Source organism: Centrocercus urophasianus, unplaced genomic scaffold (assembly GCF_019232065.1).
Source record: "Centrocercus urophasianus isolate 14NV4802_14NV808 unplaced genomic scaffold, USGS_Curo_1.0 seq_5, whole genome shotgun sequence".
Lineage (NCBI taxonomy): Eukaryota > Metazoa > Chordata > Aves > Galliformes > Phasianidae > Centrocercus > Centrocercus urophasianus.
In genome coordinates this window covers 5287502-5312430 of record NW_024885088.1, presented here as the reverse complement: position 1 = coordinate 5312430, position 24929 = coordinate 5287502, and the positions used below count along the sequence as shown (strand labels likewise).

General features: G+C 38.7%; 1 protein-coding gene across 3 annotated transcripts in view; it reads left to right on the top strand.

Annotated features, from left to right (window-relative positions):
* PHF21B (PHD finger protein 21B) overlaps positions 1 to 24929 on the top strand; it is a 155209-nt gene that overhangs the window by 129752 nt on the left and 528 nt on the right. For all 3 annotated transcript variants that reach the window (XM_042835027.1, XM_042835026.1, XM_042835028.1), the window contains 8 exons: positions 1636 to 1758; positions 6852 to 6903; positions 13197 to 13273; positions 15863 to 15917; positions 19121 to 19143; positions 20502 to 20660; positions 21678 to 21753; positions 22657 to 22760. In XM_042835027.1, coding sequence (XP_042690961.1) covers positions 1636 to 1758; positions 6852 to 6903; positions 13197 to 13273; positions 15863 to 15917; positions 19121 to 19143; positions 20502 to 20660; positions 21678 to 21753; positions 22657 to 22760 — 669 coding nt within the window. The remainder of the gene's footprint in view (positions 1 to 1635; positions 1759 to 6851; positions 6904 to 13196; positions 13274 to 15862; positions 15918 to 19120; positions 19144 to 20501; positions 20661 to 21677; positions 21754 to 22656; positions 22761 to 24929) is intronic.

Sequence of the window (24929 nt, the reverse complement as noted above, 5' to 3'; positions counted from 1 at the left end):
ATAGTGCCAGTGGTTTCTGAGAAAGGAAATATTCAGAAAGCAATGAGAAAATCCTTAGCAGGACACATGGATGCCAGTAAACATTTATCAGTGTAAATAGCTTGTTTTTAGTGGGATTAAAATGCATCAGTATGTAACTTGACATTATGATCTTCCCTTTTCTTAAACCATTTCTTATTAATATTTCTGATTTCTGTGCAGGTTCAAATGTCCTATGGACTCCTTCTTCAATTATATGGTGATATCAGTTATATCAACTGGTCCCAGGGGAGTGTATCAAATAATCAAGCATTCCCTTCTACTTTTCCAGGGGCAAGCCGAATGAAATGAGAGATCAGACTTTCAAAACTGATCAACAGATCAGTAGGAAAAAATCAAGTTATAAATTTATTGTTTCCTGTTTGTACAGTTTTTCAGCTTTGAAATACAAGAACTTCACCACTCGTGTCCCAGAAGTAGATTCAATAAAGTCTGCCAATATAACCAGCAGACATTCATTGTAATTTGCTGCTAGGATCCTGCTGCTCTGGATATTATTGGCAGCACAGGTTCTCATAGAGAACTAACAAAGAATACAGGATGCAGTATGGTTTGTGAATAAATAAAACTAAGCATCTCTTCCATACTTCTCTAAAATTATTTGTTTTTCTTTCTCAAACTAGCTACTGGTTAAAAAAAAATACCTTTTCATGCTATTGAGTCTTTTAGAGTAACTGAGTGGAAATCAAGTACTCATATATGACAGTTAAATAAATTGGTTGAAGGTTAGCAATTAGATGGAGGAGAGTCCATGTTGAAATCCAATAGCTTTCATCAAGAAGGTGACCTTGGGAAACTTCTATACTCCTCTATGAAGCTTTGATTATGGGTGTAAAGTCACATGTGTAGTTCTGGCATCAAAAATTGTCTTTCTTTCCTTTTAATTTAATGCCTTGTGAGGTAATGTTATTTGTAACTGTGAATCTTTATGTAGTAAATCAGACAGTAGTAGATGCATGCACAAGAAATCTGTGTAGTAATTCCTATAGCAAAGGTTCTAAAACTCAATTAATTCTAATTTAAAAGTATATTTTACTTTGTTTATGCAAAACTGGATGTCCACCACTCATAATCCATAAATACTAAGGACTCAACTCTGATCTCAGTTACAACAGAATTACTGAGGAGCACCTTCCCTCCACTCCATGTGTACTTACTCTGAAGTAACACTGAGATGACTGAGGTCAGGCTATTACTTTGAATGTGTAGTAGTTCCATCTCTTCTATGTGTATGTGAAGTGAATTAAAGGAAACAATTTAGAATCACTGACAACCTGGATAGTAAATTTAGGCCACTAAAGCATCTTCAGTAGCCCTCTGAATACAGTGTCCTGATTTGCAGAGATGTTCATGTCAAATGGCTCCCTTAGGCTGTTGCTAGTTTATGATGCATCTATAAAGATTAATTTGTGGAAAGTTTAGTAGAGATTTAGAGACCTAAGCTAGGTATCTAGTTCTTGATACTATTGACTTGTGATTTGCATGTATTATATACATAGGTATCAACTAACCATTCCGTGAAGAATCAAGTTTTAGGCAGAAAATTCCAGTTTCGTGTAGTGAATTCTGTTCTTTTATTTGTATGTTGTCTTTTAGGTTATCATTATTCAGCCTCAAGTCCAAACCCAGACAGAAAGTAAAGTGGAGACAAAGAAACCTCCTGAAGAGTCAGCTCAGGGACCCCCTGCTACCAAAAAGAAAAAGGAGGAAAATCCAGAGGTGATTTATTTTATTATTATTATTGTAATAAATGTGTTACAGTATGGTTGAATTCTAGAGACCATTTCTAAACACTTTTCTGCATGCATATATAATTGCTGTATTTGTGCTTGTGATTCATTGCAAATTGAGTGATTCCTGCCCAAGAGAGCTGCTCTGACAATTTTGGTTTGCATCATTCAAATCTTCCATTGTCACAGAATGTAAGAATTGTAGGTCTTACGATGATCCAGGCACCTTGTATGAATATATTTGTATTTCTTCTAAAAGACATATACAAGCTGATAATATTTTATTTTATGCTAGCAAATAACTAACACCAGCTTTACAGGCTGTATATGAGATCAAATTAATATTTCTTTCTGTAAGCTGATCTTTTATGTGTTTGTTCTCTTTGTAATGAATTTTACAATCTCTAGATTGCACGTAGCAACATATTTCCTTGCATTTGCTGCGTGCGTGCCATCCGACGTGCATGTTCTCTCTCTGAATAAAAAGCAGGCTATAGGGTTAAAACTCTTTCATGAACTATATTTACTATGTAAATGAAAAATACAAATCAGAAGATGTAGAAATGGAGACTATGTTTAACAGGCATTTTGGTTTTACTAGATATATTCAAATTAGATTGTGTGTACTTCTGAGGCAATTTGAGAAATTATACAAGCTGAATTTACTTCTGATGTTGAAATGCTCAGATCACATGACATCCTAGCCTTGTTAGTCTAATATGCTTATAGCAAGAAGGCATCCTTGGAGCTGTAGGTATAAAGAGGACTATTGCAATATAAGTTTTTAATGTTATGTGAGCAGTGTGAGTGGTAGTTCGTTTTGCCATTTTGAGAGGCTTGTATACTTAAAAGACTGTTAAGGAATAAATATTGTGACTTCTGGCCTGGAATGTCACAGCTTTATGCAGAAACCCTGCTGAACAACACTTACGAAATCTCCCCAGCTTAAAATCTGACTTTTTGTATGAATCTTCATTGTCACTGAATGATGGGACCACATGAATCTATTTTCTTCAGAGAAGAGTTTCCAAATTATTATTATTGTGCAGCACCTGGTGGGCAGAAAAATTCAAGCAGAATCTACCTGGCGGGTAGATTCTGCTTGAAAAAGAATTCTAGGAAAAACTTCTTTTCTTTGCCCATAACTTATCCCCTGCAAAAGTATATTGAGCAAACATCTTCCAGAGGGATGCAGGAAGAGACCACCTGACACATGTTGGTATATAGCATTTTTAAATGTAATGAGCTTTCTGTTAAATTGCTAACAAGTATGTCCTGGTGTCAATGGTCTCTTTGGTTGCCTTTTTGTAACCAAGATCACTGTTCCTATAGTACATACAGGAGGCCTCAGCAAGCACGTTTTTCTGGTAGGATGCTGAAGCCATGCCCTTAAGTATGACTTTTTTTTTTTTTTCTTTTCTTAGATTTGTTTTAGAGTCATAAATATGTGGGTCTAGAGTTACTTTCTTTTGTTCTTTGAAAGTAAACTTTAGTTGATTATAATGTATTTGAGCAATTAGTGTAATTAGAGCTAACAACATAATTAGTGTAAACACATGTAATGACATAAATAGAACACGCAATTATCAAATGAAATGGTTTTGTAAAAATCTTTGTTTTGCTTTGTGAAAAGACATAATACTGCATATTTCCAAAAGCAGTCATGGCTGTTTAACAGATGATTAAATTTGAGACAAAGAGTAACAAAGATACTGTGATCTTTTCTTAAGGAAAACAGGCAATCTAGGCATTTCTCTCCACACCTTTGTCTTCAAAGCACAAAACTGAGGCAGGAACTCAAGTATGTCTCAATATAAATGTCCGTTGTGAGAGACTGGGATTGAACAAATTGCATTTAAAATTCAAAATAAATAATCCAGAAATAACCAGACCTTCCAGTAGCCAGGAGTTCCATCTGCAATTCCTAGTTCTTAAACAAACAAGAGATCGAGGTTGCTGGCTGTCTTTTGTTCTTGCCTTGAACTTTCTGCTGGGAAGCCGACCCCAGCTAGAAATTAAGGAATTATGCTAGGGAGCAGTTCTTCTGTTATTTTTGTGTCATTAGTGTGTGGTTGTTGTTGTTTTACTGAGTTTAGTACAGAAAGAGACTGTCAGAATTGCATAAAACATTTTGCATTTCATTTTGTGTGTCAGTAAAATGTTACATTTCTGGTACATTTCTAGCATTTTTTTATTTAAAAGAAAAATTAATGCCAGAAATGCTGGTTGTTTAGCTAACAGTGATTTTAATTCTATCTAACAAGGACAAAGAGATACTCATTGCTATTTTGGACTAAATGCTAGTGATTAAAAAGCTCAAAAAACTAAAGGATCAGTTTAGTGGATTCCTGCGCAGAGAAAAAACAGCATTGCATTGCCATTACTCTGTGGTACTTGAAAGCAAAGCTCTGCAGTGGAAGCAGTATTTTGAATTTAATCCAATGGGCTGCATGAGCATGAAATAGCAAAACCCATTTTAAAGATGCTGTTAATATAATATGCTTGTTAAAATGAATGCAGCTTTTACTGAATCCTTTAAAAAGAATCCATCTTTCAAACAACTATAAAAGCTAATGCTTCCTTTCTTTAATAGTGAGATAATTATCAAGTCCATTTATGAAAGCTCTTCGTATGTTAAGCAAGTATGCTGTCATTACTTTTAATTAGATATATATTTGAATATTGTTAGTATAAAGAGAGAAAATTGTTTAGCAAGCGTTCCTGTACACAAATAATGTTAGTTTAGATGTCAGAAAATACATGCACCCTTTACAGCCTGATCTTTGGGTAAGATAGACAATCTATGCTCCATTGGGAAAATACAATTTCACATTAACCATTTCAACACTCTAATTCTGTATTGAAACGTTGCTATCACTTCTGTTCAGAGTGCTGACGTATCCTGCCACAAAGTTACTTTCAGTAGGGGTGAAGAGAAGCTTGTAATTCTACTCAATTGACAAATTTTCTTCTCAGATCTTCACAGTGGGTCTCAGATCAAATATTCATCTTTCCCTTCACATGTGGAATCCCCACTGTGTGTAGCTGGTGTTTTAGACATGTAAGGAGTGAGCATTAATGAAATCAGGGTGTGACATGCATATGTACATGTGCTTGTTATTACCAGAGTTATGGAAGGCAGAAATATAGCATGCGTCCCATCTAAATTGCTGGTGAGTGGGTTTTAAATTGTCATTTATTTAATCTACAGGAGGAATTACATACTAGGGGATCACGGAATGACAGTATTCCTCTTATGGCTTTGTTAGTTCATCTCCTGAATGTAGATATTTTCATAGATGGAAGAACAGTATGGATATCCAATCCTCACCCTCTAATTTTTGAAGAACCCACTCCTTAGCTAGATCCTTCATTTCCAAAATGAAAATGTGCTTCCTTATACTGATGCATGAAACTGACTTACTAGTTGATTTTATCCTGGGTTGAAAGTTGAATCATTGTACTTTTGATCAACAAGATGGTCAAATTCATTTTGACTTGGGACTGTTGAAATGTGTTTTTCTGACATTTCTCTGGTTGAAACAGAACGTTTTGACCTTGTGCTACTTAAACATTCCAGTTACTTCAACCCAAATCTATTCATTTTATTTTGGGTGAGCATGATGATTAAATCCTCCAATGATCTTTGAGTTCTTTGCCATAGTTGGATTGTGAGTTTTGCTTGCCTGTGCTCCTAATAGCTTGGGTTTTCAAGTTAGATAATCTCTGCTGTGGAATAGCACCTGGTGAAAATACCACCTGTGTAACATGCCCAACAAGGCTGTTCAGAACGGCACAGAAAGGAGGCTTTGTGTTATCCTGGCTCTGACTAGAAACCAAGAGTTCAATTCAGTTTGGGCTAGGAACTACATAGCAGAATTTCAGTTTTCCATTTAAGAAAACAGAATGGACAAAAAGGAATTTCTGATTCAGCAGAACTTTTTCTGCCAGGAAGAATTTTCCAATGAGAAATCAGTGACACAAAATGTAAGTCTGTTCTACTACTTGCCCTATTACTGCACAGCTATGTTTTGAAATTTTGTTGGTATTCAAATGTGCTTTGTTTGTATACAGTGTACAAGAATTTTAGATCACATTCCCTGCTGTCAAGTGAGTTCATCACTCTTAGTGCAAGGTATTTGTTCACTCCCCGGTGGAGGAAGGTATCAGAGTGTGTATTTGTATTTCATTCATGTTATATTTTTTCTGTAACTTGGGAAGAGCAATTTCTGAACTGTTCTGTTCACAGAATCACAGAATGGCCAGGGTTGGAAGGGACCTTAAGGATAATGAATCTCCAACCCCCCTGCCACATGCAGGGCCACCAACCTCCCCATTTAATAGCAGACCAGGCTGCCCAGGGCCCCATCCAACCTGGCCTTGAACACCTCCAGGGACGGGGCATCCACAGCCTCTCTGGGCAGCCTGTTCCAGCACCTCACCACTCTCTCTGTAAACAATTTCCCCCTGACATCCAGCCTAAATCTTCCCTCCCTCAACTTAAAACCATTTCCCCTTGTCCTGTTGTTATCTACCCTTTCAAAGAGTTGATTCCCTCCTGTTTGTAGGCTCTCTTTAGGTACTGAAAGGCTGCAATTAGGAAAGACTAATTAGGAGAGTCTCTGTTGGGAAAATGTGCTTCTAATGTCTTCTTGATTATTAACAGATGTACAGTATTGTAAAGTTCAATGAAAGTGTGTGTCATATTTTCTTAGTACAGCTTGCTCATATCCAGTAAAAACAGTGTCAGGTCCAGACAGTGACAATAATACACAATCACTTCTCAAAAGTATGGAGTAACAATGCAACTAGCAATATGAAATTGAATTGACTGGATTTTGTGCAGCATTAGCACTCATACAGCACTGGCCTTATGTCTCTGAACACTACTTACAGTTCTACAAGTAGGGCATGATTGACCAGGCATATCTAAAGCAAATCTTGAATTGCTTTTTCATATGCATTTAGGTAATAGACATTTCCAAAAGACCTTTATTAGTCTTATTCTATCAGTGCTAGATTACTTACTTCTACCAGGATTGTCACAGTAGCAAATCTAACCCCCGTTTATTTTTTCCATAGAAAATTGCCTTCATGGTAGCATTAGGACTGGTTACCACAGAACATTTGGAAGGTAAGATGGCATGTGTTGTTTCACATTTCAGATTTTGAGTGATATTTTTTCTCTCTACTGCTCCACAGCTGAAAGAAATGGGTGGTTTGGTCCTCAGAAGGGCAATTAAAGATCAGGTAGAATGTTGCTTGTGCACAGTAGTGGTTTTCAGCCTCAAACTAATGGGTGTCTGTGTTTTGCTCTGCCTCCCATCTCATCACACAGGTGTAACAACTAGCTCTGCAGCCAGCAGCAGCATGCCTGGCATAACCTGGTGTTGGGGCTCACTCTGTCAGCGTGGTCTTTTAAAGGCAATTACTTGCCAAGGAAGATAGTGAAGCTAGGCTCTGGCCAATGCTGGTCTGCCTGAAGTGTCAGCAAGGATCATTCAAAGATCGAGGGTTTATCCCAGTCTTCTGTAGTGAGCATGTGCTCCCTTGTTTCCTTGTTGAGAAGGGCATGCTGTCATTTCTTGAATTAACTATCCGTCATCTTTAGAGTTCCACAGAATAATGTCTATGACAGTAATGAAATTCTGCTTTTGCTTTACGTGTTTTTAGGTGAATTTAAAAACTACCTCTCCCAAGGTCTTCCTTTTCCCACGCCTTTTTATTTAGCCAAAGTAAGCAGATTTTCATGAGCCTGATCTTGCTCTTGTGTGAGAGTTGCTAGTACACCTTCCTATGCCTCTAAATATGTGTTCAGACAGATATTGCATATAATTTAAAAGCAGCCGTCACCTACTGTTTGCTTTTTTTTTCTATCCTTCCAAAAAAGCCTTGCAGAAGTTAGCAGATTTGTACCATTCTTTGCTCTACCTTTGTCTTTCCGAATCAGGTTATAGATGTGAGCAAAAAAACCTGTTCAGCAAATTTGCCAGTTGTGTTAAATGGGTATGGGGGTTTCTTGGTGGAATGGGCACATTCTCATGGAGAGAGGAGTTATTGTTAAGAAAAAATCTATAGGTTGGTGTATTTTGGTTATGTGCTCAGCCAGTTCAAGTTGGTGAGATTCCACTGATATATGGAGTGCTGATCTGGTGTCTAGCGAAAGAGTGAATCCTGATAACAAAAATGTTGATGATAATTGACACTGCTTATGACTGTTTATGTGCTTTTAAGTTAGCCACATTCTTAGATACCTTGCTGACTCAAGAGTCCAACTTACTTACAGCTTTTTTCAATAAGGTATTTTTTTCTTCTCTTCTCTTGTTTTAAGAGTGGCTGTGAATTCTGGAGAAAATAGTGTGTTGATTGTAAAGGCTACTGCATACATGCGGCAGGTTTTCTGAGCTTTCTTTTTTTCTTTGCTTCTTTTCTGTCTCTTTCCTCTTTAAAACTGCGTTTTAGAAAATCATTTGATGTCCCAGTGACTGAGAATTTGAAAGCATTTTAGAGAAACTTTAAGCCATCAGCCTTTTTAATGCCTTAATGATAATGGATTGAAATGGAAATTAAAAAGCACCACAGCAATTTTGAGAGAAGATTTTTAATCCAAAAAGTGCAAATGATGACTGGTTCTTGTTTTCTTTGTCTAGGGAAAATAGGACAGCATTTGAAATTATGCTGAAGTGGAGATTATGCTTGCAACAGAGGAAACTTTGTTTTGAATAATTCTTTGCTCTTTGATTTTATTGGAACTAATAAATTGTTCACATGGATTTAATGCTTATGTTCAAAATGACAAGAACTGCTCTGCTCTGTTTGTTGTACAGAAAAGTAAGTGCAGAGATGCACATTTTGAACCTAACTACTAGAATATTTATCCTCCAGAATCAATTCTTTCAGATACATTCAATTTTATATTCCCACTATCTTGAAATAAACGGCTCTCACCAAGAGCTATTTACTATGGAAAGGGTATTTTGTCATGATTGTTGGTGATTACAGCTCCCAAAAATACCTTCATAGCTTTCACAGGCTAAAGGTTGTTGTTTCAGTGCTGTGTCATATTTATGGTTAGCAGCCACTGTGATTTACCAAGAAGTTGTGGTCATTACGCGGTTCTGTTTCTCTCAGTACTTGTAATGTATTCCTCAGTTTTACATTTTTTGAATTAGGCTGTGTCAGGATTGAGTCATTAAAAGCCTATTCACTCAGTAACATCATCTCACGTTACTGATTTTCTTTGTTATATTCATTGATTTTGTGATGAGGAGCTGTGACGCCTTTCTTGTAAGGATTTCTCTACCAGCCCAGTCTTTCCACCTGACTTCCAGAGGAAGTTCTTTCCTCTTGCTGGGAAAAGAACTCTGTTCTGCAGATTGCCAGTCCTCAACAGTAAATGATCATCAGATCCCCTTCCTCTAGTGTTTTGCAGGATACAGATTGCATTGAAGAGGAAGAGGAATTGTCATTACAGGCCTTATTCAATAACCATACAGTGCTTTTGATGATGAAGGCAGTAGCTTGTGGAAACTTTGCCTCCAACGTAAAGCTGTCTTCAACTTTATTTATCTCTGACAAATGCATTACCACTTAGGTTTTTTTCTTTCTGTTTGGTTTATATTTTTGAAAATTAACAAACTAAAGAATAAATCTGTGATGCAGCATATGGTTGTGACATTGAAAGTTCCAAGAATACTTCTCAGCATTGGCACTGTATTAAAATAAATAAATAAAATTAAAATCTAGATAGAAAAAAAAAAAGAAAACATTCTAAATAATTCTTTACTTCAGGTCTTGCTAAAGAAAAAAAAAAAAAAGCTGAAATATTTCCATTTATATTATTGGATTGTTTTAATAAATTAAAAAAAAATTGTTTAGTTTTACTTCTTTAAGCCCTGCTGTGAAAGAGATAGCAGAGAAAACATGCTCAGTACTTTTTAGCAGAAGTAGCAAGCAGCAAGCAACAAAAAATTGTATCCTACTCTTTGCCTCTGGTCTAACGGGGTGTGATTACTTACAGATATGTTCCTGGGTGTATGCACAAGGAGTTCTGTAAATGAAGTGCTGACATTGTGCCCTTCCTCCCTGGTGGCAGTATAGGGTAGAGTACATCCAGTGCCATTTCAGTTCATTAGTCTCTCTCTATTTCTTTCTATTTCCACTATGATTACGTTTCCCCCCCCGGCCAGCTTTTATCTCTTCGCCACACTGATGCCTCTTCCAAAGCTGCGTTCCAGGTCTCTACCACCACATGTGTCGGTCAGGCTCCAGCAAATATTTCTGTTGCCTTGGTGAGAGCATGTATCAAATAAATTCTCTCTTAATCCTGGGACCCAAAAGGGCGGAGAGCTACAGATCCATCATGGGCTTCTCATGAAGACACTCAGCCTAGCTGTGCACTCTGACACATGGAAATCTCTGCCATGTCGGGTCCTTTGTTTCTTTTCCCAAACCAGTGATCTTGCATCCCTGTGACAACCTTTGAGAAGCAGTAAGTATGGGCAGCCCTTGTTCCAGCTTTTTACCTACACTGCCATGCGGATACTGAGGTGCTGCAGCCCCTGGATTCACTGACTGGCTTGGAGCTGGCTGCAGAAACTACAGCTTGCTCACACTGCTGGAACCAAAGCCCGAAGTCAGTGGTTGCCTACTTCCTCTCTCTCTACTAGCATCAAGACACACAAGTTCTTCTTCTATTACATCCCTGGCACTTTTGACCTGGAGTGCATTCTCTTTCTAAGACTGAGACCATCTTTCTTCCCGCAGCTCTGTGGCAGATTAGTGGATCCACATGTAGCACTCATGCAGCTGCTGACATCATATTCCCATCATGATGTAGGGTTTGGAAGCTTCAGGATGGTGATTTCTTCATAGCCTGGTAATACTTTAATGGTAGGACAGAGCCATTACCTACACAAAAGCCTCCTCTTCACAGGTGTCATAATGGTGGGAATGTTAACAACATGCTGGCAGTGGTTGCAACCAGGGAGTTTGTTGCACATTGCTGTACAGTCTTGCATCACATGTTTCTTATAATGAAATGCTTCATAGTTTCAGGAGGCACGTGGCAACATATGTCTATCCCATGACATTCTAGGAATCAGACCTGTCTTGAACTGTCCTAGAAAAAGACACCCGAGTGTGAGAGATGATACTCCCACGCCAGTGAGAAAACCCAGCCAGAATATGCAAGTGGTTGTTCCTCTGTTTTTATTTTCTATATGATTTTCTTCTGCTACATCCATCACCCCAAGAAGTGTCAGCTTAGCCAATAGCCCTTTGGGAATGAGAAGTTTCAAATCAATATCCTGGAACTCAGAGCCATAAAAAATCCATGTAGACTGTTGGCCTCATTCCTACTGACACTATGTTCAGGATGTGACCAGTAATACTCATACCATACTCGGCCCTTTTTTTACTCATGGGGAAGGTGCTTGCAAGCCAGAACTGTATGTCAAGAATCATCATAAGCATCCTGAAAGATGGACTGTGTCACACTGTTGGGTTGCAAATGAGAGCTAGAATTCAATATTCCGAATTTTGTGGAAATTCTCAGATGGAACTCTTTACCTCAAATATTTACAGGAAAGACCAGACCTTCTGCAGAACCAGATGGTGTCTTGAGTTTTTGTAGGGTGTGCTCCTGGTGCTTTGATGGGCTGCTGGGTTAGTGTTCCTGCCAGTTCCTCTTCTTGGAAAAGTGCTCAAAGCAACACAATGGAAGTGATTACAGGAACATATAGCCTAATGGGATCTCTCAGTGCAGAGTATGAACTTTGCTATAAGATATCATTTGGTAAACATTTTGAAATGGAGCATCAAGCTAGCTGCGCACATAGAATCATAGAATCATGGAATCTTTTGAGTTGGAAGGGACCTTTAAAGGTCATCTACTCCAACACCTATGCAGTGAGCAGGGACATCTACAACTACATCAGGTTGCTCAGAGCCCCATCCAGCCCGACCTTCCACGTCTCCAAGAACGAGGCATCCACCACCTCTCTGGGAAACCTGTTCCTTGCCTTACTACCCTTATTGTAAAGTACTTCTTCTTTGTATCCAATCTAACTCTCCCTTCTTTTATTTTGAAACCATTTTCCCTTGTCTTTTTGCAACAGACCCTGCTAAAGAATCTGTCCTCTTCTTTCCTACAACAACCCTTTAGATACTGAAAGTCCACTCTGGGGTCTCCTTGGAGCCTTCCCTTCTCCAGGCTAAACAGCCCCAGCTCTCTCAGCCTGTCCGTGTGGGGGAAGTGTTCCATGCCTTGCATACTTTTTGTGGCCCTCTTCTGGACACACTCTAATAGGTCCACTTCCCTCCTGTATTGAGGGCTCAACATCTGGATGTAGGTGCTGGTGAGGCCTCACCAGCACATAGGAGAGGGGCAGAATTATCTCCCTTGACCTGTTGACCACGCTTCTTTTGATGCAGCCCAGCACACGGTTGGCTTTTCATGTCATGGAGTGGATGTTGGCCGGTTCTCCTTGTTAATATCTGCTCTTTCTTTATTAGTGAATTTTACTAAAGTAGGCTTTAAAATACACTCTTATAATCTCGCTGTTCTGAGCTGACGTAAAGAGCTGGAAGAAGAAATTCCATGTGACAGAAATGAAATCCTAGTTCAGATAAAAGCAGCAATAAGCTTGCAGATTTCAGTGGGTCAGGAATTCACTCTTCCTTTCTGTACATGTTTCCAGAAGCATACACACGACTGATTTTAACTAAGTGCAGTCCTGAGTAAGTGCCATCTTCAATAGGTGTTGCCCTTTAGTGGGAGAGATTTATGTATTTCCTCCCTTTCAAGACAGGACTGCAGCTCAGTGAGACCAACTATGTGCTGCTGTTTCCAGTGGTGCAGTGCCATGTATGGCTCACAGCAACATTTTGCTCAGGATTGTGAAGTTGTGTATTTTGGATGAATAAGTCATAGTGCCCTAGTTAGAGCTGAGTCTAGCCATGCAATTCTGACTACTTTTTCTAGCCTCCTTGGAGAAAAAGTAATGTCAACAAAACTTAAAAGGATTTCTGTTCTCTCATCTGATATAACTTTCAAGGTTTAACTGCTATATATACTCTGTTTTGTTAATAGCAGACATTGATAGCATTTTGAAAGCTTGATGATTGCTAAATGTGTGTGTTGAGGGAGCATCATAAAAATCTTGTAGGGAAGCACAAGTCCACTGTGAAGGAGGGAAAAATAAAAAATGACATGTTCTGAATCTTACAAGGCAAAACTTATTAACGTCAGGCCTTGAACTGCAGCAAGTATCAGTGCTGCTGCAACCTAATTAACACTTTAGAAACTGAAACTGAACATAAAACCCAAGGGATTGAGGATAAAAGCGTTTTGCTTAACAAGTTAGATTTGAATTTTTCCCTGATGAATGAGAAATACACAATTTATGCTTCTTTCTATGTCTACAGAAATTCAGAGCAAACGTCAGGAAAGGAAGAGAAGAAGCACAGCAAATCCAGCCTACAGTGGACTCTTGGAAACAGAGGTACTTGATCATTCACTTCTTTTTTTTTTTTTTCTTTTGCCACTGTTTTCATGTCAATAAAATGTTTAAAAGTGCTTCTTATTACAAACATAGATGTGAATACAGAACCACACATTCACTTGTAAAGGGGTATTGATGTGAAGAAAAAAAACACACAGATTTTCATCTCAGTAGCTAAGCAACAGATTTTCTCCCCATAACATCATTTGCTTCAGACTTGAATTCAAGTTGATTTTAGTAAAGGCCAAAAGGACCAATTTTTTTGTGGGATCTAATTACTCCTTTACCTATACAGACGGTCCTTTTAGATCATACCTGGAGAACGGAAGTGTTTTCAAACTTGCATTTTGTTTTTGAACTGAGAAATACAGATTTATTCAGCACATTAAAATTCCACCTTTAACTTTTCACCGCAGCTCGGGGTTGCTATGTGAGCTTCCTATAAAAATAAAACTGATTCACAGGCAGCTCTCTATTTAATTAAGATCCTTTTGTGTTCTAAGTTCTTAAAGCCTAAATAAAGTGATTTTTTTGTATGTGGGTATCAGCAATGTGAAATTTTTGGCATGCCAAAATTTCAGATTTCTGTGTTTGTTGGCAGGCAGCAGACACACAAGACTAAGAAGAAGCCTATCAGTAGTAGTCAAGCTTCTTAGTGAACTGACTGTTCTTTTTTGAAAACATTGGAGATTTTTATTCTCCAGAACATCTCTGGGAATTTGAATTATTCAAAACTCCTCAGTTTTTCTCCAGCCACCTCTTCATTGCAAATACTGATGTTCATACATCCGGTGTATAACACAGCAGAAATTGTAGGCTTGCTAGCACTACATTTGTAGTGTCTTCTCATAAGACTTTTTTCTCCCAACAAGTTTATTAAGAAGCAGCAGTTTTGTAATTGTATTCTGATCAGTGTTCAAGAGAAATTCAGTTGTCTTGGAGGAGGGATAGAAGGGGCGATGAGGCCTGCTACACCCTTAGATTGTACTTCTCCTTGTATCTATTCTCAAAAGCATATCCTGAAGTGAGGGATAGCATGGAAAAAAAATGTCTGTGAAAGAGTCCTATAGCTGATCAGCGGTATCCTCATTAGGAGCTATCATTAAATGCTGACCAGGGGGAATGCTGTTTAAGTAAAATGGAGGCAGATGGTTTTCCTCTGATCAATTAGCTGCTCAGATTGATTCGCTAATCAGTGAGTTGAGATATTTTGTGGCATTTCAGGCGTTTTGGTGCGGTTTAATTTACGGTTAGTCTACTGAATGATCTTTAATTCATGATTGTTTAAATTGGAATTGCGTATAAATTAGACTTTCTATTTGCCAACGCCCCTCAAAACAGCAGGAGCTCAGCCTCTGTAGTGGTGATGTTGACTTCCTTGATTACAAAAGTGTGATCACAATTTTTAGTTGAATGTTGTGCTTATCATTTTTGCGGCTTTTTTTTTTTTTCCCTAAAAATGTTTTTTGAGACATTGCTTTCCCACTGTCAACACCTAGGTTTGTTTGTTTGTTTGTTTGTTTCTTGGTTGATTGATTGGCTTGGTTTGTGTCTTTGTTGTGTTGCTGTTTTGTTGGTGGTGTTGGCTTTGTTTGCTTGGGTGTTTTTTTTTCTTTTTTTGCATTGGAAAGAGTTACGTTTCAGGCTGGATATTTTGAAGAAATAAACATTAATTTAGAATTCATTAAGAGGCTGCCAGGCATCTGTGTATAAAAGAACAGTTTACTCACCACAGAATAAAACATTTATTAGCAAAAACCTTCTAATTTTCCTTCAAGCAGACTATAACAACATCTAATGGTACTGTTTGCAGTCCTGCTGTACAAGGATGGTGGAGAGGAACAATTAGGTGTTATGTAGACTGTTAATGAAGCCCGAGTAGCTATTGACCAACAGCTTTTACAATCTGATAAGTTGGTGATGGACTGCATTACATCTCTGTTAACATCTCAGTCATGTTTCCAGTGGGCTGTGTTTGCAAATGTGAAGTTCTTTGGTGACCTCAGTAATTGAAAACAACTATCCACTCCTAAAGGACATACATGTTAACTTCTGAAAGAGAAATATTTAACTTGGACAGTAATGCATTACTTACAAACAAAATATATTCCAGCTAACTGTGAGCAAGTGTCACAGAAGGTAGTGATGTGTTTCTGCAGCTGGGAAGTCCATCACCGTTTCACCACCTGCAAATAAAGATGTCATCTCACAGCAAGAATTTATTATGCAGTTTTTCCTTTATAGACATTGTTTATTTGTTAGGTTTGGAGTTACTGTTGCTGTTGCCTTGAGCCTCTGCAACATAACCTGAAACGCAATCAATAACATTTGCAATTTGCATTTCTCTTGTTAATAAAATGTAACGTACATGAAACTGCTCTATGAGGAAACTGTTAGAGAGGTAAATAAGGCAACCGTTTATATGGCCATGTTAGGGGTTAGCAATGAATAATCTAAAACACTAACCTGGCTTTGGGATACTTCATTATGTATGAGAGAGTGCATAGAAATAATTTGTATGTGACAGTAAGAGACAACTAGAGCACTTTTCAATAATGCTATGATACTGTGTTTTTTCTTCCCATCCAGCGGAAACGTCTTGCATCAAATTTTTTGAATAACCCCTTGTTCCTTTCAACAAGAGGTAAGCATATTTTTAAGTCAATATACTACTATTCTAATTACATGTTAAATATTTATTGTTGAATATTAATTACATATTAAATATTTAAATACATGTAGGATTTCATATGAATTGCTACTGGGATACTATAGGGTATTACTTTGTGTAAGAACCCTGAACTTTTTAGTGTGGAGTGAATATAGATGCTTTTCCTGCAAAATAAATAAATAAATGAAATAATAATTATAAAGAATAAAGCTAAAGGTCACAACTGTGTAGAAATGGATCCAAAGTCTCTGCAATCAATGGTAAATCTGGTCTCTAGCACTGTAAGCACCATCCAGTGAAAGGACTGATTCAAGAAGATAGTACTGCCAGCCCCAAATGCTTAGAAACATGTATTGAAAATTGAATCTAAATGTAATTGCTATTCTGGAGTTTTCATTTGCTTCTTTTTGTCAGCTTTAAGAAACTGCTATCTACTTTCAAAGGCTAGAAATTTACCTTACCATTTGCCTTAAAAACAGTGGCCAAAACACACAGTTTTTCTCACTCTAAGAGCTGGAGCAATTAAACTAGATTTGATGGCCTTGAAGATGCCTGCCAATCTTGTACTTAGGAGAACTTCAGATGCTGAAAGTTTCATGGTAAAATCTTTGAGAATGATCAACTGAGAGGAACCATTTGAGATGATAATTAGTTTATGTGAAGAAGCTAATTCCTGGAGAAATGTGCAATATGCAGAGTATTGAGAGGTGGGAGTTGAAACAAAGAGAGCACACAGTACAATTTAATTCTTTAGATGAGGCCCAAATAGGATTTTAAAAGACAAAGAAGCTTGAGCTGCATGTCAAAAAGGAGAGAAAGCCAGTGGAAGCATCTTCGTATTTCCTTGCCCTTGTTTTGCCTTCATAACTTAAGTTTTACTGTGGTGCATTAACGGTAAGGGACAGCATTTTTTTCTGATCCAATTATTATTTCAGATTTTGGAGCATTTACGGTAGTAATTTCAATCAAGACTTCAATTAAGACATCTTTTCAGGGTTTTCTTGGTATACCTGTCAAGTGTCATGTTTAGAGCCACCTTTTTGGCACTGCCTTGAATTCCTGCTCCATGAGATCACCAACTAAAATGCTATGGTGCTTCTCTATATCCAAAATGTAATGTTCTAGATGCAGACAATTGGCCTACTTACCCTATGCCTCTAGTGCCTGGGGTCTTAGAGGACAAGAGAGGTTATTATACAGTAAGCTACCATGATGACATGCCTCTTAGCAGGACCCATGCTCATGTGAGTCCAAGTTGAAAGAATGTTATCCCTGGCTCAGTTTTATTGAAAAATCAACATTATTATTTGCCTTATCCTGGCACTTGCTTTTCCCTTGTAAACATGCATCTGGAGAGAACAACAGTGTTAGCACTGGGTGCCGTTGTGCAAGATGAGGTGTAAGCTCTGATCTGAAGTCAGTCACTGTCCCCAGACAGCTTGCAATAACAGAGGTGTAGATGTCTGCCCATAGTGGACTGCTGATTTCCCCTTCTCCTATAATAAACCACTCCTTTAGAACATTTGTCTTCAGTTTAATTGGACATATTTTATAATGTCAGAAACTTTACATCAAAACTGAACTGAAAAGAGAAATAAACAAATGAAAAAAATCCCTATGAAGTACAGGAAACAACTGTCATTTCCAGAAATGCAGAAGAGAACAATTCTTGTAAATTTCCAGCGAAATGTCAATTAATCAAGATTCATTTATCTGAAAATGTCTTACCTGAAATGAGGTCGCATCCCCTGACATACATCATTTGTAGAAGAGACTCTTCAATTACCAAGCCCTTGTTTGTCTGAATAACATTTATGTCCCCTGAGTAATCATAGTGTCATATAAGGAAGGATCTGTGTGTGTGTTTTTGCATATGTGCAGTGACATCTGCAGATTTTATGGAACTCATTGCCAAAGGATGTGACAATTGTTGGAAAAAGCTGACAAATTTATGGAAGAATCCTTCTAAGGTTGTTGAATATAAAGGTGAAGATGCAAATTCCAGTTTAAGGAAAGTCTTAAACTGCTGTTAGTCTCTGGAAGGATACCTCTGGAGAAAAGCAATTTATGCTGTGCATGCCCAGTTCCTGCACTCTAAGCCAGGGCACCAGCAACATGGGATGCTGTTAGCAAAGGATTTTGGTCTCTGTAGGCTAACTGAGATGAAGCTGTTTCCTTTGTTCTTATGTTCTTGTTTTTACATATGTGTGAGCATACTGCGTACATGTCTTCACCTGTACATGTACTGCGTACATGTCTTCACCTGTACATGTACAGCTTCTAAGCTGCTTGGTACATGTGAGTGCACACTGGAGCAGCTGTGTTCCCAGCTGTGATCAGAGAGGGAGCTGAAGAAATTAAGGACAAAATTCTAGTTTGGCTGTCACCACGTCAATCTGAAGGAAAGCCATCAGCTGCTTGTCACTGAAACACCGCATCAGTTCTCTTATGAGTCAGCAGCAAAAATCACGAAACCACTGCACTTCTCATAAAGCTATTAAAAATGTCTCAAACTTTATTTTTGGATTAGAGCATAATGAATTTCACAAATATTTTTTAATGAAAACTTGGCCTGTTTTCCAGTGAGCTCTGGTGGTTCTTTTTCCTATCAGCCTGTGAATACAGTTCATCCAAAGGTCAAAAAAATCGCAGGGATTTGGGTGGAAGCAGATTGATGATAAAGAGCTGATGAAAACACAGAGCTCACTCCCACAAGTGGCTGAGCATTTTGGCTGTGAATCAGCTGAACACCTATATATTTAACAGTAAGTCAGTAGCACCACTTCTGTTTCCCAAGATAAGTGACTGTATAAGTGCCTTGCTGGTGCATGGCCAAGCAGTTCGTCACCCAGCAGGCTGAGGTCCTTAAGGAAGGCTTCCAGATTGATGACGTGTGGAGAAGAGTTCCACAGGAAACTTCTTGAAAATTTCAAGTAGACTCTGTGCTTCTCATACAGTGGCATGTTAGTATCAGACCTTTGGGCACAGGGCTGCTATGGTGTAAATTTGAAAATTTTAATTTGAAAAATACTCACTGGTGCTGAATTGTGACAGTGCCCTGATCTCCCGCCTCTCAGCTTGACTAAAATTCTTTCCTTCCTATAGCTGAGAACTAGCATTCATTTCAGCAACGTATTTCCCACTAATCTGTTCTCTGTCCTTTTTCCATATGCTAGCAAATGAGGATCCATTCTGGAAGGTAGGTGTAGCAAACTTTGTGTATTACAGGTGTCTTTTTTCATCACTGCTTTCTTCTGATTACTGTAGTCTCCATCAAGGTACAGGATTGCAGGATGCTCTTTGCCTTTCATACTATTTTTGTGAAACATTCCTCACTTGACTAAATCTTTGAGCCTCTGAGTTAGAATTTCAGAGGCAGGATTTTGTGGGCTTGCATGAGCAAGGCTGGAGTTTCATCCCTTTGTAGAATCCCCCCTGAGAAACTGCTGGTCCAGATTTGTGCTTTTAATGACCATTTTAAGAAAAAATGAGTGACCATTATATGTTGTATAGATTAAATCTCTCAATCTTGAGTTCAAACTTTTTGAGAAGATAATTTTAAAATGTTAGTACTTTGGAGAGCTGTTTTTTTTGACAGGACTGATTTAGAATTTCGGATGTAAGTCTAACTAAAATTATCATGAAACATTATAAGGAATATCCCTAAAAATGAAAAAAGTACGCTTTTGGAATTAACAAAGGTGCAATATTATTATTCTTCCTTCTGGAAAAGTACTAGGAAAAATTAGATTTTTTAATATAAAGATTCACAAACCACCAGAGTTTCAAAATCAGCCTCTCCTTTATTAAAATGCACTTAATTATACAAAGAGTAATTAACGTTGCTGCTACATTAGCATAGCAATTTACTACATGACATTGTAACTTTGTTGATGAGTCTTGGTTCATGTTATATATTGCTTCAGACAAAGTGTTAATCAGTCTTGTTGGAGAAAGGTTGTCAGATTCTGAACAGAAAACAATTGACAACAGGGAGAATAGAGGGCTGGGGGAGCCCTCTACAGGAGTTCACAAAAGAAGGGTACGTAGGAAAAGGCTGTTCTCAAGCATACAATTTTCCTAGCTGCTCTTCGAGGCAGTGTGCGTAAAACATGGAACTATGCTTTTCCCCCAGAAACTTCTGCTTTCTTGCTTCCTTTTGTTTTGGACTTGAAGGACAAGTGAATCACACTTTGACCCATGCTTCAAAATAGAGCTACACGTGGTAATACATGAGTCAGATACACATTATCAAGAAGAAGTGAAATAATTCCTGCACTACAATCTGGCTATATTAGTTCATTCTCTGCTCTGTTTGATAATTTGATTCTTATTTTTTCTGTTATAATGTATGGAACTTGCTGCTGGCTCATTTGTTTTTTATTTGCTTTCGTACACCGTTATTTCTCTTGTCTTCTACAGTGGCCAGGGTGTTTCTGACAAATAGATATGTCTTTGAATGAGACTGGCTGCTGTAGTAGTGTCTGTGGTTGCTGCCCAGGGAGAAGGCCCTGGTGGGTTGACTTGATCCAAGCCATCCTTGCTTTTCTCTTGCAGAATGAGATCCACCATGATGAATACTGCACTGCTTGCAAGCGTGGCGTTAACTTGCAGCCCTGTGGCACGTGTCCCAGGGCGTATCACCTCAACTGCTTGGACCCACCCCTCAAAACTGCCCCCAAGGGGGTCTGGGTCTGTCCAAAGTGCCAACAGAAGGTAAGCTGCATGAGGCATAGTGCACCAAGAAGAGAAAGTAGGAGAAACATCAAATTTGTGTACTGCTAAGCTGAATTAACCTACATCACAGTTTTGGGGACCACGTTTGATAGAGTAATACTGAGAGTTTTAGTACAGTATGCAGCATTTATTTCTGGTATTTTTATTGTACCAGACTTAAAACCTACAGTGAATGCCTAGACTCACCATAATTACATCTGCTGAGATTTGTCCTGGGAAAAGATTAGAAATGTCTCTTCATTTTCTTTGTTTCTCTTTGTTACCAGAAGGCCAGCAACATGTATGTTGCAAAACAAAAAATGTAAACATTATGGGTGAGGGAGACATTGCCAGAAGCATAGGCTTCACCAGTAGATCTGAAAGCTATAAGGAGATCACATCATGTTCTTTAAATCATGTTTGTTATATGATATTTATTGATCATAGCTATGATCAGGAGTGCTAAATTATCTAATGGCTGTGAATAATGCTGATTGTAAGAAGAGTAAAATAATTACTAAAACAGTACAGTGTCACTAAAGAGTGAAGGCTTAGATTTTGTGCCTTAGATTTCTTTCTGTTTTGCCCTGGGATTACTGTTTGTTACCCGTTGAAAATATTGAGAGGAAATTCTAGCATGAAGCTGTAGAGAACAGAGCTGTCCTGTGTTAGATCTACGCAGTCATATTTTCATGTAAGCCCCCAAACTCTCCCACGATACTCCCGACAGCATGAAGATCTGCTGATCAGGAGCTGAGAGATGTTTTCTGGTTATGGCAACAAGAAGCAGAGGCTTTGTTATCCTCTTTAGTCCTGGTTGATTAGTTTAGAGATATGGAAAGAAGTAAGGCCCAATGGAGATTGCTACACAAGTTTCTGCTTCATTATTTTTCATCTTGTGAATTCTGAGACAGGAACTCTAGAGCTGGTCCTGCAGACCTGTGAGGCTGAAGGAATGAAAATATTAATGTGTGCCTTTGTGAAGTCCTAACTTTTTGTTGTTTCCTGGGCTTACAGGTGTTAAAGAAGGATGACAATGTGCCATGGTCTGGAACTCTAGCTATTGTTCACTCCTATGTCACTCACAAAACAGGTAGGGATTGATATGGCTTTTGAGAAGGGATTCTTTGCTCGTGATGGTCGATACCATTTGAATCCTTCATGGCACTGATATTAAAGCAGTGTTGCAATGTGACTATTTTTCAAAGCACCATAAGGAGCTGTGGCTGAGAACAGCAGGTGGCTTTCTCTTGCCTTCTCTGTCTCTGCTCCTTCTCTGTCTACTCTGAGGAATCTGAGATCAATCTCTGAGGAATTTCACTCAGTGAAATTTCACTCAGGCTGTCATGAGAGTGGTGACTTCCTGGTAAAAGAAAATGGGATTTTGAGGCACAATTATATACCAAGCTGGGAGGCAGAAAGGCACGATCAGGCTAGGGAGGGGCATACAGCTGGGTCTGCAACACTTTGCAAGATTAATATCTCAGATTCTGTAGTAATATCAGTCTCTAATTACATTGGTATTATTTGGTATCAAAGTCATTTGTATCAAATAATGTATGTGCATTGACTCATTTCCTGCTGCACTCTTACAATGGGCTGTTTAGGGCATTACAGTGTATTTGAGAGGAGCTTTGCAGAATCTGACACTGTTGTGGTCTGTGCTTTTCACCCAGAATCACTGAACCTGAGTGATTACGGGTGGCTGACCTGTTCCTAAATGTCTTTCACCTTTTTCTTGGAGACTTCAGGGCCATATGTGGTCCAATCATTAGTTCTAGCACATTGTAGTTTTTTGGATCATCCTTTGTGCTGGCCTTTGATACAGACACATCCATGCAAACAGAAATTCTAGGTTTATTCAGCTGTATCTGCAGACAAAAAGCTACTGATATCAGAAACTTGCCTTTCAAAATGCATGCTTGGTATTGTCAAGCACACAGTTCTGTTATATTACCTTTTCTTAACTTGTACATCCTTAATGTTATTGTTCCAGTCAAAGAAGAAGAGAAACGAAAGTTATTGAAGAGAAGCAGCGAGCTGAAGAGTGAGCACAGACAGTTAGAAGAAAAAGATCGACTTCTTAACAATGCAGTGAAGGTAGGACTCCTGACTGGGGACTTAGTCTCCTGCTGAGATGTTTATAAAGACTTTATGGTTGAAAAACTGGTATTTCGTGGCTAGAAGATTATTTATGCTCCCAAGCTACAAAAGTTCAAGTGTGTTTGTTCTTCTGTCTGAGGAAAAACGTGGGCCTCCTTTATGTGCAAAAGCAAGTTCCCTGGGCAAGCTGAGGAGAAGAAATCACCAGTGACTGAATTCCTGTTGTAGGCATAAAAACACAAAATAGGTTTCCCTGTCTTCCTTGTGATGCTGTACACAGCTCTGATCTGTCTGATGACAGTAAGATACTTCCATCCTTCAGATGAAAAGATCAGTGTGTGCTCCAGTGGTAGCTGCTCCAAAATTCCTGAGATCAGGTAGAAGTAGCAATCCTTATTTGCCTTTGAGGTTGAATGGTGTAACAACCTCTCCATGAGTGAAAATGGATTCCCAACCATTTCCTCTGTGATTTTGTTTCAAACTTAATGTAGGCTGGCGATGTCTCCCGTATGTACTGTGCTATGAGGGCCAGTGTCTGGCAGTAATGACAGGCCTGATCCCTGACTTCCGTAGATGGAGGAGCTTATTTGGTACTAGCTCACCTCATGCCCACTCTTAAGGGATAGCTGTTAGTTTGTGTGGCAGGCTCAATAAATATTTGAAGCTTCTTTCCCCTGGAAGAATCAAAGTGGCAGCTGCAGGAGTGACTGGTCACTCCTTGTTTTACCACTGCAGTTACCCAGAGGAAGCATTCTAAAATATTTATCACATTCAAAATAGAATGGAAAGGAAAGCAATAACTTATTAAAAGACATTGCAGTGTGGGATATTCCCTCTAAGTGTGCACAGCCACCGTCAGCACTAATGGAAACAAACATATGTATGGAGAAGTGACCGGGGTAAGAAAGATCTTCAGTGGTTAGGAGAGTACAGTGGCATGAGGTGATCATACACAGAAAGGCATTTGGGCTGGATTCAGTTATTGGGTTTATGTCGGTACTGTCAAAGTCAAAAAATTTCTACATAAGCAGAACTGAGTTCTTTCAGTGGGAAAGAATCTTTTTTAAATAGTAAAATTAGCTGATGATTATATTTACTGGAGATATAATATATATACTGGAGATATACTGGAGTCCACTTGAAAGGAGAAAAACAATTAGAGGCGTTCCAGTGCAGAGTAATTAATTCCTGACATTTTCCTTGATAGAGATTTACATTAAAGAGAGAAGTTGTAAACATATCCCAGGTGAAATGGTTTTATTTGTTCAATGCAGAATGTGGTGTATCTTTCACCTGAGATTTCATTTGTCTAACCCAATCACTGAGCAGCTCTCACAGTGTCTTTTTGAACTACTTGACTTTCAGGTGAGCGTTTCTCACTTTCCTTGAGCTGTAGGCTCCCACGCTCCAGGTAGTCAAAGGAAAGGAGTATGCAGATGAGTCGCAGCCAGGTCAAGACCAATGGGAGAAGGAAACCAGGAGGTGTCAGATGTTAGAGGCCATCCCCTTCCACCTAGCAGACAGACTCAAGTGTTTGATCAATCACTTAGTCCCTTGCAGGCCAGATGATGTTTAGCGGATGCGATAGCAGCTGCAGCAGTACAGAACTGGAGAGAGAAGGGAGGCTTACGGATTCTTCTTTACTCCCTCTTGGAGATTCAAAATGCTTTTGTTTAGCTCCTACTCTCATTCTCATTTTTATGTAGATTTGCGTGAAATGTTTCAAGTGATGGTGGGGTGCAGTTTGATCACCCTGCAGGTAAAAGAATTTCTTGTGACTGTTGTGGTACAACTTTAGGGTCTTAGATTAAGTTTTCTGCCAAAATATTGACATAATATTTGAAGAGAACAACTTATCTTCGCAGTACTGGCTCCCTAATATCTGGGCAGGGGCCACGTGCATGGGGCCAGGCTCTTTTTGGTAGTGCCCAATGACAGTGGGCACAAACTGGAACACAGGAAGTTCCATATGAACATGAAGGAAAGCTTCTTTACTTTGAGGGTGACAGAGCAATAGAACAGGCTGCCCAGAGAGGTTGTGGAGTTTCCTTCTTTGAAGATATTCAAAATCCACCTGGACACTTTCCTGTGTAACCTGCTGCAGGGAACCATCTTTAGCAAGGGGTTGGACTTGGTGATCTCCAGTTGTCCCTTCTAACCCTTTTG